The sequence below is a fragment of the Hippopotamus amphibius genome, chromosome 10 (assembly GCF_030028045.1).
Source record: "Hippopotamus amphibius kiboko isolate mHipAmp2 chromosome 10, mHipAmp2.hap2, whole genome shotgun sequence".
NCBI lineage: Eukaryota > Metazoa > Chordata > Mammalia > Artiodactyla > Hippopotamidae > Hippopotamus > Hippopotamus amphibius.
The window spans coordinates 89,013,322-89,028,863 of record NC_080195.1 but is presented as its reverse complement, the minus strand read 5'-3'; the positions used below and the strand labels follow the sequence as shown (position 1 = coordinate 89,028,863).

Sequence of the window (15,542 nt, the reverse complement as noted above, 5' to 3'; positions counted from 1 at the left end):
CCTCCAGGATAGATTCTTGTCTTACTCATACAGACAGCCCTGACCCCAAGCACAAAGTTTAGCCACAGAAGCCATTTAGTATATTTGCACTGAATTGCATAACCTAAAACATTATGCTCCTTAATTAAATATCAGCAAACCATTTTCTTTGACTATAACATGATTAAGTTATAATGTGCTTTTGTGTAACTGTGAAATGTATGGATGTTGTCATTTAACTTGAAGATAAATGTGTGGGATTTGTCACCTGCTGTGGTTTTCCCAAGTCTCCCAACTGTAGATTAGGAGCAATCAATGTGTGCTAAAATGATGAGATGTTGGCGAGCGGTCTCATAGAGAAGATAGGACTTGATCCTGCCCTTGAAGAATGGGCTGGATATGAGTAGGAGGAAGAAAAGTGGAAGAACATTCCTTCAGAGAAAAACAGCATGAGCAACAGCTTAGAAACATAAATGAGTGCGTGTGTACTGGCCAGCAAGAAGTGTCCGAAGTTCTGCTTAATCAGATTGACTAGCAGTACCTGATCCCATGGGGAAGCATGAATGTGCAGCATGTTAAGTGTGGGCTTCATTTTGTTAACTAAGGAAGAGTCACTTAAACTCTCTGAGCCTCAGTTTTCCTCATCTGTAAACTGGAGAAATCAATAACTACCTCAAAAGGGGGTTGTATTTGTTTAATGAAATAAGTGTAGAAAAACCACTTGGCTTAGAGCAAGCTCTCAGTGGCCACCATAACAACGTGGAGCAAGGTTTACATTTTGAGAAGAAGAACAGAATGATGAGAACTGGTACTTTAGGGAAATTAGTCCAGTGGTGTGATTTTAGATGACTGAAGAGGCAAGAGTATGGGAACTAAAGAGCTGAAAGTTATTTCACTGACTCAGGAATGGCGTAATAAGCACATATTTGAGTAGCAGTAATGAAAATAAATGCCTACAGCAGAGGTTTGGGAAAAGAACTGAGGTTGTGAAGGCTGAAAGAATGTGTGTGTGTGGTAAATATATTACATTTTGCACTATATGTCCAAACTCCCCAAAGACATCAGTGAGCAAATACGGGTTTCCAGCAGTGCAGGTGCAAGTTTCAGAAGGCAGGATCAAAACAGATCCTCAGGGGTAAGAACACATAGGCAGAGAGACTTTTGTTGGCACATATGCCTTCAAGCCTGAAGGCAGGCAGAGAAGCTACTGTAAACCAGAGAAACTGTAAGAGTGGGTTCCCCAGGGAAATTCTTGAAGATATCAAGGAAGGGTGGTAAAACAATTCCAGAAGGATCAAGAGGGACCATTTAGTATATTTGTTTATGTGTTTAGTAGTTAGAAAAAGAGAGAGAAGGAATAGAAAGTATGTGCTATAATAACAATACAGGAGTGAGTAAGCCAAGCAGAAGTTTTACAATAGGAAAAACAAGAAGCTGAGAAGTTCAAGATAGCCTAATCATGGTCACATTTTTTAAAAGCTTTGCATTGCCTTTTTATTCTATAGGATTTTGTAAGAGTTGGTATTGAATAATGTCAAGTGACTGAACTTTGGTTGCATTATGCTTTTGACCTGAAAAAAAAGATATCAGTATTATTTATTTTAAGAATTCTTTTCAGCTAATATAGAATATCTTAATTTTTATTCAATTCCTAAAAGTGCAGTATGACTTGTAGTCAACGAATGCAATGTAAATCATGAGATATGGTAATAAGTAAGTAATGCAGCAGTACAATCGAGAATTCTAAATGTTTGAGTCTTTAAACTTGTTTGTTTGTTTTTTTTTTTACATTGAACAGGCTGATACAAATAACCACTTTTACAGGGATGGCTCATTCTGCATTGATTTTTTTCTTTTTTTTTTTGGTTCTAGTTTTTTTCCTTTAGGTAATTTTCTTTGAGATAGTTTCAATTTGCAGAAAACATCTCTCAGCACATCAGCTTCTGAAAGTAAAGCTTTAGCATGGAAATTTTGACACAACTTTAAAACACTGTGGTGGAGTCAGAATCTGCACTTCCTTTAGATAGCCTGCAGTTGATAGGAAAGATACTGAACCAGAGAGATCAAGTAGACTAACTTTTGTTCTGAGTCCAGATGTACATTAAAAATATTTAGAGCATTGATGAGTACTGAGTTGCCTTTACCCAAGGTTAAAATGTTAGTGTTGAAGGCCACGTTTCACACTCTGCTTGTCTTTCAGCCTTCAGCCCTCTGACGCCCAAACAATGTCTTCCATTGGCACCACATGATAGGGTAATTATTTAACACTGAGGCAATCCTAACAGATTATTTTAAGTGAGTTAAATTTGTTTCACACGCTTCAAAAGATCTCACACCTGAATTAGTTAAAACAATTAAATCCTCGAATGCCTTTGAAGGCTGACAAGCTTACTGAGATTTAGCATACCATTATTATAGAATATTCATACAAGCACGTGCTGAAACAAAATTCTGAACTTTAAGAGCATATTACCAACGAAGGCTCTATGTGCAATATTTAGATGATGTGAGAACTCATTGGCAGAGTGTGTGTAATTTTTTATTTGCCAGTATATTTCAAACTACTGCGGATGTCTGACTCATATATGCAAATTTTTTCTTTGAAATAGACTGTGAAACTTTTCCACCAGTATCTTACCCAAATATTGTCATGCTGGAGATAAGATTTTACTTGAAGATCCCAGAAGTTGGAGAGTGGTTAAAAAGTGAAAATAAGGGTTTAATTCTTTTGGTTTTGGTCAAAAAGTTGACTTACATTCCAAAAAAAAGAGATTTCCCCAATTATCCTTCATGTTGATAAATTTAGGATGGTCATTGTTTTAAGAAACCTAGTCAGTTCTATTCTATCTATCAAGCTAACTTTACATGCTTCTCATCCTGCTTAGATAGCAAGTTTCTTTGAAAATGGAAAACAGGATAAAAACTTTGTAATGGAATGGAATAGCGGAGTACAGCAGGGTGGAGAATTGAAAAAGAAAAAAAAAGAAATTTTTTTTGCAAGTTCTGGTTCCTGTAACAGTTTCCTCATTGAGAAGGACTATATGATTTCTAAGAACCTTGCTAGTTTTATATAATGAAGAGACATTCTGTAATAATTAGAATTGTTATACAAAATTAGAGAAGAAATGTGACCAACAAAAAAGAATCCTTTCTTAAGTTCTTTAATATTATTCATTGCATTGCATGGGGACACACACGCACGCACGCACACACACACACACACACACACACACACAAATGAATTCAAACACCCCAAATGCCACTTATTCAGCCCTATTTTTGTGGAAGCCAAGTAGACTATATGGAAGAAGGTAATCTGCTACATAATCAGATAGTCTTTAAAAGGTAATCCAGTAACATATATTTATATCGGAATGTTAGTTGTACTGAAATAAATTTAGAAAGCAAAACTTTATTTTCTCCTTAAATACGGTCATACCTCTACACAACCATGACCTAAGCAATGTTAATGATATCTTTTAAAATTAGTTCCTTAGGAAGTTATGCGACCATTAACTTTTTTTTTAAGACTATTTTTTAAGAGCAGTTTTAAATTCATAGCAAAATTGAGAGGAAGGTTTTCCCATATGCTCCCCCCAGCCCCACACCTTATTAACACCTGTAAATTATTTTTTTAGCTTTTATATAGGTATGTTTGGTTCTTTTTTTAACCCAATATTTTATTATGGAAAATTTCAAGCATATGTAAATGTAGAATGTAGTACAATCTACCCCATATATCCACCACCCAGTTAATCATTAAATAAGTCATGTCTCTTCTTTATGCCCACATATTTCCTGCCCTCACTAGATTATTTTGAGTTACAAATGAAAAATAACAATACTTTCTCAATATCATCATACAACTACTTATTTAAAAAATTTCCTCAGTTGTCTCCTGGATGTGTTTTACTACAGTGGTTTATTTGATCTATATCTAAATAAGATCCATGGATTTTACAGTATTTAGCTGATACAACTCTTAAAGATTCTTAATTTTATACTTTCCCTCTCCTCTTTTATTTCTCTCTATTGATTAGTTGAAGAAACCTGGTTATTTGTCCTGTGAATTTTCTCATTGTCTAAACTTTTCTGATTGACTTCATCTTTTCGATGTCATTTAACATGCTCCTCTGTATCTGTATTTTTTGTAATTTGTTAGTAAGATACAAAAGCTTGGTGCGACTGCACTATTTTTTTTTTTAAAGAATATTTCATTGGTGACATTAGGTGCTTCCATTATGAAGCACATATTCTGTTTCATTCTTTTTGTGATTTTAGTAACCACTGATGATCGTTGCCTAGATCCATTATTGCAGTAGGGACTTACACAATGGTACTTTTATAATTTCATCATTTAATTGATTAGATAGAATATACACACATATATACATGGAAAGAAAAAATTTCCCCATATTAAGTATTTAGTTGCTCTAAAATATGTTTCATACAAGAAAGATGGATAGTGTCTGTTTTTCCCTTTATTTGCCAATTTTCATAATATGGCTGTAACATTTCCAAAGGTAACAACTGATTTTTTTATTTTGAGTATCATTATGAACTCATAAATTTTGATATATTAGATGTATTTCAATATAGCTCAGTTATTATTCTTACTAATACTAAAATTGTCCCATATTTGGATACAGTTTACCCCAGTGACAATCTTTTTAATATGGCCCTTGTGTTGTTTTGGCATGGCCCCAGTAGTCTTTGAAAGCTTACCTACTCTATGGTATGACAAGATGAAAAATTTGAGAATATAGATTGAGAATTTTGATTTCAAATGTCATTAACATCATTACTTATTTTCATTGTCCCTCAACATATGCATTTGTATATATCATCATTAACAATGTTGGGAATACTGAGAGTAGGTTAAAATTAAAAATTGTTTTCCTTCCAGTTTTATTGAGATATAATTGGCATACAGTACTGTATAAGTTTAAGGTGCACAGCATAATGATCTGACTTACATTCCTCATGAAATGATTATCACAATAAGTTTTAGTGAACATTCATCATCTCATATAGATATTAGAGAAAAATACCACATTTTCTTTATCCATTCATCTATGGATGTGCACTTAGGTTGCTTCCATATCTTGGTTCTTGTAAATAATGCTGCACTGAACAAAGGAGTGCATATATCTTTCTGAATTAGTGTTTTTGTTTTCTTTGGATTAATACCCAGGATTGAAATTGCTGGATTGTATGGTAGTGTTATTTTTAAATTTTTTGTAGAACCTCCATACTATTCTCCATTGTGGCTACACCAGTTTACATTCCCACCAAGAGTGCATAAGGGTTCCCTTTCTCCCCATCCTTGCCAACACTTATTATTTGCTGTCTTTTGGTAATAGTCATCTGACAGGTATGAAGTGATATCTCATTGTGGTTTTGATTTGCATTTCCCTGATGATTAGTGATGTTGAGCATCTTTTCATGTACCTGTTGGCCATCTGTATGTCTTCTTTGGAAAAATGTCTACTCAGGTCCTCTGCCCATTTTTTGATTGGGTTGTTGGGGATTTTTTGTTTGTTTTGTTTTGTTGTTTTTTGGTTTTGTTTTTTTTTTTTTTTTTTTGATGGTGAGTTGTATGAGTTCTTTATATTTCCAATATTAATCATTTTTTGGATACACCATTTGCAAATATCTTCTATTCAGTAGACAGCCTTTTTGTTTTGTTGATAATTCCCTTTGCTGTGCAAAAGCTTTTTAGATTGATGTAGTCCCATTTATTTATTTTTGTTTTGTTTCCTTTGCATGAAAAGATTTATCCAAAAGATATATTGCTAAGATCAATGTCAAAGAATGTACTGTCTGTGATTTCATCTAGGAGTTTTATGGTTTCAGGACTTACATTTAGGTCTTTAATCCATTTGGAGTTCATTTTCTTATGTGGTGTGAGAAAATAATCCAGTTTGATTCTTTTGCATGTAGCTTGCCAGTTTTCCAACACCATTTTTTGAAGAAACTGTCTTTTCTCCATTTATATTCTTGCCTCCTTTGCTGTAGATTGACCATATAAGTGTGGTATATTTCTGGGCTCTCTATTCTATTCCATTAATCTATGTGTTTGTTTTTGGGTCAGTATCATACTGTTTTGATTACTGTAGCTGTGTAATATAGTTTCAAATCAGCAAATGTGGTAACACCAGCTTTGTTCTTCTTTCTCAAGATTGCTTTGGGTATTCAAGGTCTTTTGTGTTTCTATACAAATTTTAGAATTACTTGTGAATTCATACAGTTCTGTGAGAAATGCCTTTGGTGTTTTAATAGGGATTGCACTGAATCCATAGATTACCTTAAGTAATATGGTCATTTTTACAATATTAAATCTTCCAATGCATGAGCACAGTATATCTTTCTATTTGTTAGTGTCATCTTCAATTTCTTTCATGAGTGACATAGTTTTCTGAGTATCAATACATGTCTTTTACCTCCTTAATTAGATTTATTCCTAGGTACTTTTTTTTGGATACAATTGTAAATGGGACTGGAAAACAGGTAAAATTTATCTTTTTTTTTTTTTTGGTCCTTTAAACCATCAAATTACTGTCATTTTTTATGCTTAAAATAATCCCTCTCTCTAAGCCACCAATTCAATATGAAATTAGATTCCTTATTTTTATTTGGAATTGTTAGGGATTGCTTTTATTTTATTTAATTTTGTTTATAAATATTTTTTAAAGTTACATGGTTTTAAAGTCAAATCTATAAAACAAGGCATATTCAGGGAAGTCTGTTTTTTCTTCTGTCCATTTCTCTTTGCTTATTTTACCCCATTTCTCTAAGAAGGAAAATTTATTTTTGCCTGTATTGAGACACATACGTATTTCCACCCTTAGGTAAAAGGCAATCTATTATGTACACTTTTCTCCACTTGTCTTTTTTCACATACACTATATCCTGGAGATCATTCCATAGCAGATAAAGAGTTATATTTCAGGTTTTTTTCAGATGCATGTATTTCTGTTGTTTGAATTTATCATTCAGTCTTCTCTTGATGAACATCAGGGTTTATATCTTTTCAATAATATAAAAGATTTACATTGATTGTGGATGTGTAAATCAGTTTATATTCAAATGTATCTCTGACATAGATGTCTAGAAATGAAATTTCTGGGTCAAAGGGCAAATACATGTAATTTTGCTAGTTTTTCCAAATTACCTTTCACAGGTGTGCAAACATATCTGATTGCATAAGGAAACACTGTATAGATTTATAGTTAAAGACTAAATATAATCTAATGTTAACATAAACAAAGAATCATCTAAAATATAAATTGCATTTTTATTTGTTACTCTTTTGTTGATAGCTATTTGTTTATATAATAGCTCTATCTTGATGAGAGCTCTGTCACAAAATAATATTTGCTAAATCTAATCCATTACAATTATACAATGCAAAATTATCAATATTGAAATGCACTCATTTATAAAGGACTATCATCTATGAAACCAGCTTACCTCCACGATTCATCTGTTCATTAGAAATTTAACAGGATTAGAAATTACACATTTGTTCATTGTCCATACCTCATAGTAGACATTAGTCCTTTTTCATCATAAGCCATAGCTTATACGTTATGAAACCATCCCAGAAAGTCACCATCCCAGAAATCTGACTAGAGAATAGTGAAATTTTAAAAACGTTATTTTAAATTCTTAGATTTGCTTCTTAAGGGTGTCTTAACATGGATTGATATTTTACTCCTCTGGCTTAAAGCTGCTGAGCGATTCGTAATGAGATGACTGACAAAACCCAAAGTAATAGTCCTGAAAACCACTACTCTTTAATCCAATTCTCTTTATTGATATAATGTAAGGAGAATTAATTTTAAAAGGTGGTGACTATTGATTACTTAATGGCAGAAGATAGTGTAGAGAAATGCTGAAGTGAGCCTATTCTGTGCCCTCATGGGCAACACGACCCATTATCCAGTGGTGGATATCCTGCTGTAACCCTCATTAATATTTAGTAGGCAGGGCATAGGCTGGTTGTAGACTACAAAATTTCCCTAGTCACAGGTTCCAATAGGCCATAAGAATGTTTCAAGTATATAAAAGAGTAACAGATTTCCCAGTGTTCAGACTATTTATAAGCGGGACAAGAATAAATACACTCAATACCCTTTTGTGATTTCTGGGCAATGATGATTTGGCAGAAGTGCCTACTAGGCAAGTTGAAGCGATTAATGCTCTGGGAAATCACTCTAGGTTAGTAAGCCCTGCATGAGAAGACTGTATTTTCCATAGTGGTTCTCAGTTTCAGTCCTTCTTTTTCTTTCCTCTTCCCACAAGCTGAAGGGCTTCTTCAGCAGGAGTAGCAAGTCAGCAAAAGGCGTTAATTGTGTCTAACACAACCATCATCCTTGGGGCGACTTTCTGTATCACACTGTCTATCAAGCTAACCCCTTGTCACATGGCAGGATCTTTTTATTTCAACTCATTTAAAAGGGAAACAAGGAGTTTTAAAGATAGCTGCTAGGGAGACATTAGAATAAGAGTGCTTGTAAGGACTAAGAGCCTTTGAAGCCAACTTGAACTAAAATGGTCTGCGACTTTTAAAGGACAATACAAAGCTTTATAGATTACTGACTCCCATTTTTAACTTTTCAAATTACCAGGTTATTTTTCAATACCACCAGCTTATTTTGAAAATATAAGCTTAAAACGGGATAAAGTTCTTAAGATAGAACATGTTCTCTATATCGTCTGATATCCACCATCCCAAACAATGTATAAAATTTAATAGTGAGAAAATATCAATTTTTTGACTCAATGACTCTAAAGATTTTTGAAAGTGTATTTAGGAGAATCATTTACTTTGCAGTATATCAGAAATTGCTTATAATTACCTGCCTAGAATAAGTTACATAAGAATAAAAATTTAGCCTTGTAGGCATAAAGTATCCAAGAGAACAAGTCTTCTATTAACATATTGAGCTTTCTCTCAAAATGAGTGAATGAAATTGACCCAGAGGTCTCATTGTAATTCCATGTTAAATGTGGAAAAGTTCAGTTTTACTTCCAACCTTAAACTGGGCATGCCTAAATGCTCCTTTCAATTTATTAATTGGTCTGTGTATATGCCTTCTTTTTCTGACATCTAGCAGAGAGTTTCAAATTATCAAGAGTTAGCCAGGAAATGCATTTGTGTTCATTTTTGTTTTTTTGACAAATATGGTCTTTTTGAGGCACAATGGTGGATCTACTCTAATGCTTGTTTTTGTCTGTTTTGTAGTTTTTTTATTGGTTGGTTGTTTAGTAATACATGCCATTCTCAAGAGCAAAAGTAACACTATAAATTAAAAATAATTTAACAGATTTTCTCCAAGGTGCTTAACACTATAACATAAACATATGAAGACATTTTATGAACTGTAACTATTACAATGTTAATAATAGTTACACCTTCAGTGCCTTTATATATTCCATAGAGATTTTTTAATCTTGTATTTGCAAGAGACTGATGCTTATTGAACCATAATTTAATATATTTAGCAGTTGTATCAGTGAAAGCCACAAATCCTAAATTTCCTTTCCCTTTTGTTTCCTATTTTATAGCGCAGCAGCAGTTTCGGGAATTTTGATCGTTTTCGGAATAATTCTGTTTCAAAACCAGATGATTCAACCGAGGTTAGTGTTCTATTCCATTTTTATGAGTGTTATACAAACATATTATAAAAAATTTTGACGCCTATATAATTTTTGCAAATTACAGTAAGAAAAAGAAGTGTATTTAAAATCATAACCTTGCATACATTTTTGTGATAAATGAACAAACAATTATTTAGTATCTAGTACCATAGTGGGCATTAAGAGTAAAAAGATATCTAAGAAGCCTAACAGATGTTTGGGAAGGCAGAACATCAACTTAAGAAGAGATTTACAGTTTAAAGTAATGCAGACGATCCCAAATTTTCTGAGCATTTCCACTATAAGACAATATATAAGTTAAATTTTATGTAAGTTGTAATTGCTTTAATTTAGGAAATGTTTAAATGGCTTAACTGGAAATTAGTTAAGGAGAGTATAGGCTGCTCATTTGCACTCTCACACTCTGTACACATTGAAATGTCTCAGTGGGGACCATTCCATACACATTTTGCAAACCGTGAACACTTTAAATGTAGCGTAAGAAAAGCTTCCCATAAAATTATTTACATCATCATCACCGCTACATTTAATTAAGCACTTACCAGGAAGTAAGCATAGCGCTAAACACTCTACCTATCTGTAAATAGGAACTATTATTTTTATTTTATCATTGAAGAAATATGTTTGAATAAAATTACTTCTGAATTATACAGGTCATGAATGACAAAGGCAGGATGCAACATCATGTCCAAAGTTTGCTATTTGTTATACTCTCTCATAAACCATGGACCAACTGTGATAAGTGATTAATGAAAGTTAAAACAACTAATAAAATAGTAGAAAGGAGGGATATATATTGAGAAAAGTGAAAATATATGCTTATCATTGAACCTGATTTATCTATTCATGTGATAGATCTGTTTTAGATCAATAGGTTTTAGATCTTATGCACTTCTTAATTATTCATTCTGGATATTTCATCTTTATTTTTTGTTTTTTAATAAAGAATTCCTTTCATCATATCTAATTTCTCAGAATATCTTTCAGATTCCTATATCCACCTACCAATAATATCTTTAAATGTGTTTATTTCAGCAATGGATATTCTAGACAATAAAAATAGAAAGAAAATATGTATTATCACTTTATAAATAACTCCATTAGTACAAACATATGCATGTGTGTATAACATATCCCCTTTTATACATATATTACATATATCCCCTTTCATTCACCTCTATATTTATGTATATATAAACTTATGGATAAACTTGTATACATACATGGATATACATAGATAAACTTGTATATAGCTATATGGTCTATCAAAATTTATGTAATTGTAAATGATACAATACAGTATGTATATACAAATAGTGAGATGTCCTATATAATTTTTTTTATCATGAGGGATTTCTTGTTGATTTTTTTAATTTTTATTTTATTTTGGAGAACAGTTGATTTACAATATTGTGTCAGTTTCAGGTGTACAACAAAGAGATTCAGTTATACATATACAAGTACCTATTCTTTTTCAGATTCTTTTCCCATTTAGGTTATTACAGAGTACTGAGCAGATTTCCCTGTGCTATACAGTAGGTCCATGTTTGTTATCTATTTTAAGTATAGCCATGTGTACATGTCAGTCTCAAACTCCCATATTGTATAAACCTTCAACTTTCCAAAATCGTACATAGGTATATTTACTGTTATTGAGTTTATAATCCTAGAGTTAACCTATAAAAGTTGCTCAGGCTCATTCAATTTCATTAATTAGTAATGGTGACCTAGCAATTTGTGAAAGAACTTAGTGAACCTGATAAAGTAGTTTGCACACTTTTTAGCAAACCATCATTCATTCATTCAATAAATGTGTGCTGAGCATCTACTCTGTAACTCAGAAAGTACTGTTACAATACAGGTGAAAATCCTTACTTCATGAAGCCTAGAGTCTAGGGGAAGACAGACTTTAAAACAACAACAAAACCCATAAAAAAAATCTAAATTAAACTGTGATTTAGGCTATGAAAGAGAACAGCATAGAAAAATGTTGAAATTAAAAATATGCTGAGATAGTTTCTTTAAAACTTTTGTAAAGAATGATAGAAAAACCTGAAATTAAAAATAATTATAGTACTTTTTTTAAAAAACTTAGGCAATGGTAAGTTAACACAAGTAGTAATGAATTAATATACCTTCTTATTTATTTTTGTTTGTAATTTTACAATGTAATTTTACAATGAATTTTTAGAGAAAGTTTAAGTAGAGAAAAGAGAGAAGAAAAAGCCTAACTCTAAAACTGTAATGTGGTTCCAAGTTATATTTTATTCAGGGCTTTTGAATTAAGCAAAGAATCTTTGCCTCTATAACCTTGAATGTAGAAATTAATAAAGTGCAATGAGGGCTTAAATTGGCTGTCCATTCATATTTATCATAGGCAATTTGGGGTAAGATATGAAGCAAAACATAATACTGATTAATAATGATGTTAACTATGTGGTTAAACCTTCATATTAAAATATTCAAGTTCACTAAAGAGAAGTTTCCCATGATTTTTGATATTCAGGGAATGACTAGCTATCTACCTATTGGGAATGGTGGGCAGTGCTAAATTAGATGACCTTCAAGGGTCCTTTCTTGCAAATCTGGGATACTAAGGATATGTAACCCAAATATGTCCTCCAAGAAAAAAAATGCCAAAGTTCTAAATGAGAAATCCTGCTTATTCAAAAAATATTGAGGGTCAGTTATATTCTTGGAAAAATGCTAGACACTCAGAATGAATAAAACAGATAAAGTCTCCAGTCTCACGGAGCATACATCATAGTGGGAGTGCAAGCAGTAAAGTAAAATGAGTATATTATTGGGTACTGTTAAGTGCTTAGAAGAATAAATCATGGTAAATATACAGGAAGTGTGGACAAGTGTGGGTTATTTCAAATAGGGTGATAAGTCAGAAAATTTCTCTCCTATCACTTGGCATGTGAGTGGAAACCCAAATGAATGAAGACATTTGTGGATATCTAGGGGAGGCCAATGGCAAAAGCAAGTACAAACATTGATGGAAACATGAGAGAAACAGCAAGGTGACTAGTGTGGCAGTACTCAATTATAGTTGTTTTCAAATGTTAGCGTGTATCAGAGTCACTTTAAGAGTATGTTAAAATACAAATTGTCCCCAAGTGATTCTGATGCTGCTGGTTTTGGGACCACATTTTGAGAGCCATTGGTACAGTGAACAACAGAAATCTGAGAAGTGGCAAGAGGTGAGGTGGTGAATATATTTTTATTTCATATACTCTCTATATAATGTAATATATATTTTATTATAATAATTATATTTTATCACATTATGTTGTTATAGAGACTTGTGGGCTGTGAACTTTATTGCGTTAGATGAGAAGTCATTGGTTTAACAAGATTCTTAATAAGCATAAATCAGAAGCAGTCTAAATAGAGATTTGATTAGTGTGTGAAATACATAAAGATCTCTGTACTAATGGCTGGAACCAGTTCATTATTAATATTGCTTGAGAATGTTGGAATTGTGCATGTATTCATCACCTGTAAGATGAAAAAACTGCACTTTCTCTGTGGATTTAATTAACTCCAAAACTTAAAAAATTACCATGACCATTTCAATTTATAAGAAGCAAGAACGTATTTTAGTGCCCGTTCAGCATGGATAGATGCTATAGCCTTTCTAAAGCCTCCAATAAAATAACTCTCATCTAAATAGACATAATCACTCATTATGCCTGGCATTTAATTCTATTTTGTCCATCTCAAAAACAGAAAGGACTAAAGTGATTCTACTACACAGCTATTAAAATGTAGCTAAAATTCTCTCAATAATTTCAGATGTGAAGCTCGTCTTCAACATCACAGGTTTTACTTTCTGAGTCTGTCATACAGTTAACCAGGCCTACACAATTTAAAAAATATGTATTATGTTCAGATTGTTTGGAATTTTGGAGGCTGCTGCACAGAATATATAGGAAGTCCACAAATCTGGAATTTTCTCTCTAACAATGTTTTCAGATCAATGATGTTTTTGATTGCTTTATTATTTTGTCTTTTGTAAACACTTCTAACTAGGTACATGAAGGGGAACCAATAAATGAAAGTGGAGAACAAAACAAAACTTCACATGATGGAAGAAGTCTAGGTAAAAAAATGAGAGCTATTTCCTGGACAATGAAGAAAAAAGTGGGTAAAAAGTACATCAAAGCCCTTTCTGAAGAAAAGGTAAGTGTCCTCTGTTAATTACTCGTATTTTTCTATTAGTTTTTTTCTTAGTAGTTTAGAAATACTTGGTAGTTTATGAAGAACTTCAATATATTATCTCCCTCAACAATTGTGCCCAGAAGTTGGGTGGAAGAAAGCATTATTACTCACATTCTAATAGAGGAAACTGAGGCTTAGAAAGATCACACATGTGGCATGTGAAAAACATATGTCATTTATGTTGTAATAAAGAGTTCTTTTCCTTACCAAATGATATTCCATTTTACAGATAAGCCTCATTTCATTCATCCTTTCATCAGTTGATGAACATTTGGGCTGTTTCCACATTGTGGTTATTTTAAATCATGTTGCTATGAATATCTGTGTTTAAGTTTTTACGTGGAAATATTCTTTTCATTTCTCTTGGCTATATGGTGGCTCTGTCTGATACTTTGAGAAACTGGCAAACTATTTCCCAAAGCAGTTGCATCATCTTACATTCCAACTAGCAATGTGTGAGAGTTCCAATTCCCCCACATGCTTGCCAACACTTGCTATTGTCTGTCTTTTTGATGCTAGCCATCATAATGTGTGTGAAGTAGATTCTCATTACAGTTTTGATTTGCACTTCCCTGATGACTAATGATGTTAAGAATCTTTTCATGTGCTAAGGCTATTTGCATATCTCCTTTCAAAAGATGTTTATTCAAATCTTTTACCTGCTTTTTAATTGGGTTGTCTTTTTATTGTTGTTAAGTTTTTTTAAAAAATATGTTATAGATACAGATCCTTTATGAGATAAATGATTTGCAATATGACATATTTTCTCCCATTCATGGATTGTATTTTCACTTTCTGGATATTATCATTTACAGCACAAATGGTCATAATTTTGATGCAGTCGAATTTATTTTTTCTTTCATCACTTTTACTTTTAGAATTGTATTTAAGAAACCATTGTTTAATCTAGGGTTACAAAGATTTACTCCTGTGTTTTCTTCCAAGAGTTTTATAGTTGTAGCTCTTAAATTTTGGTGTATAATCCATTAATTTTTCTACATGGTGTGTGGTAGGAATCCAACTCCATTCGTTTGAATGTGGATATTAAGTTGTTCCAGCACTACTTGTTGAAAAGACAATTTTTTTTGTTAAATTTTAAATCCATATTCTTTAATTTATGTTAACTTGCACAATAAGTTTTTTTTGGGGGGGGGTTACACCAAGTTCAATCATCTGTTTTTATACACATATCCCCGTATTCCCTCCCTCCCTCGACTCCCCCCCACCCTCCCTGTCCCAGTCCTCTAAGGCATCATCCATCCTCGAGTTGAACTCCCACTGTTATACAGCAACTTCCCACTGGCTATCTGTTTTACAGTTGGTAGTATATATATGTCTATGCTACTCTCTCACTTCATCTCAGCTTCCCCTTCACCCCCTGCCCCCCAAACCTCGAGTTCTCCAGTCCATTCTCTGCATCTGCGTCCTTGTTCTTGGAAAAGACAATTATTTCTCCATTGTATTTTCCTGGCATCCTTGTTGAAAAATCAATTGATCATAAATACATGGTCAAAATATATGGATCATAAATATATGGATTTATTTATGGACTCTGAATTCTATTTCATTGACTTATATGTCTTATACCTATTCTCTTTTTAACACACTTCAATAGGACTTCTGTCCTCAGTACTCCATTAAAACAGTTGTCATAATCAATATTAACCTCT

General features: G+C 32.7%; 1 protein-coding gene across 4 annotated transcripts in view; it reads left to right on the top strand.

Moving 5' to 3' along the window:
- Positions 1–15,542, top strand: part of SAMSN1 (SAM domain, SH3 domain and nuclear localization signals 1) — a 151,939-nt gene that overhangs the window by 114,974 nt on the left and 21,423 nt on the right. For all 4 annotated transcript variants that reach the window (XM_057696114.1, XM_057696113.1, XM_057696111.1 and 1 more), the window contains 2 exons: positions 9,553–9,624; positions 13,684–13,833. In XM_057696114.1, coding sequence (XP_057552097.1) covers positions 9,553–9,624; positions 13,684–13,833 — 222 coding nt within the window. The remainder of the gene's footprint in view (positions 1–9,552; positions 9,625–13,683; positions 13,834–15,542) is intronic.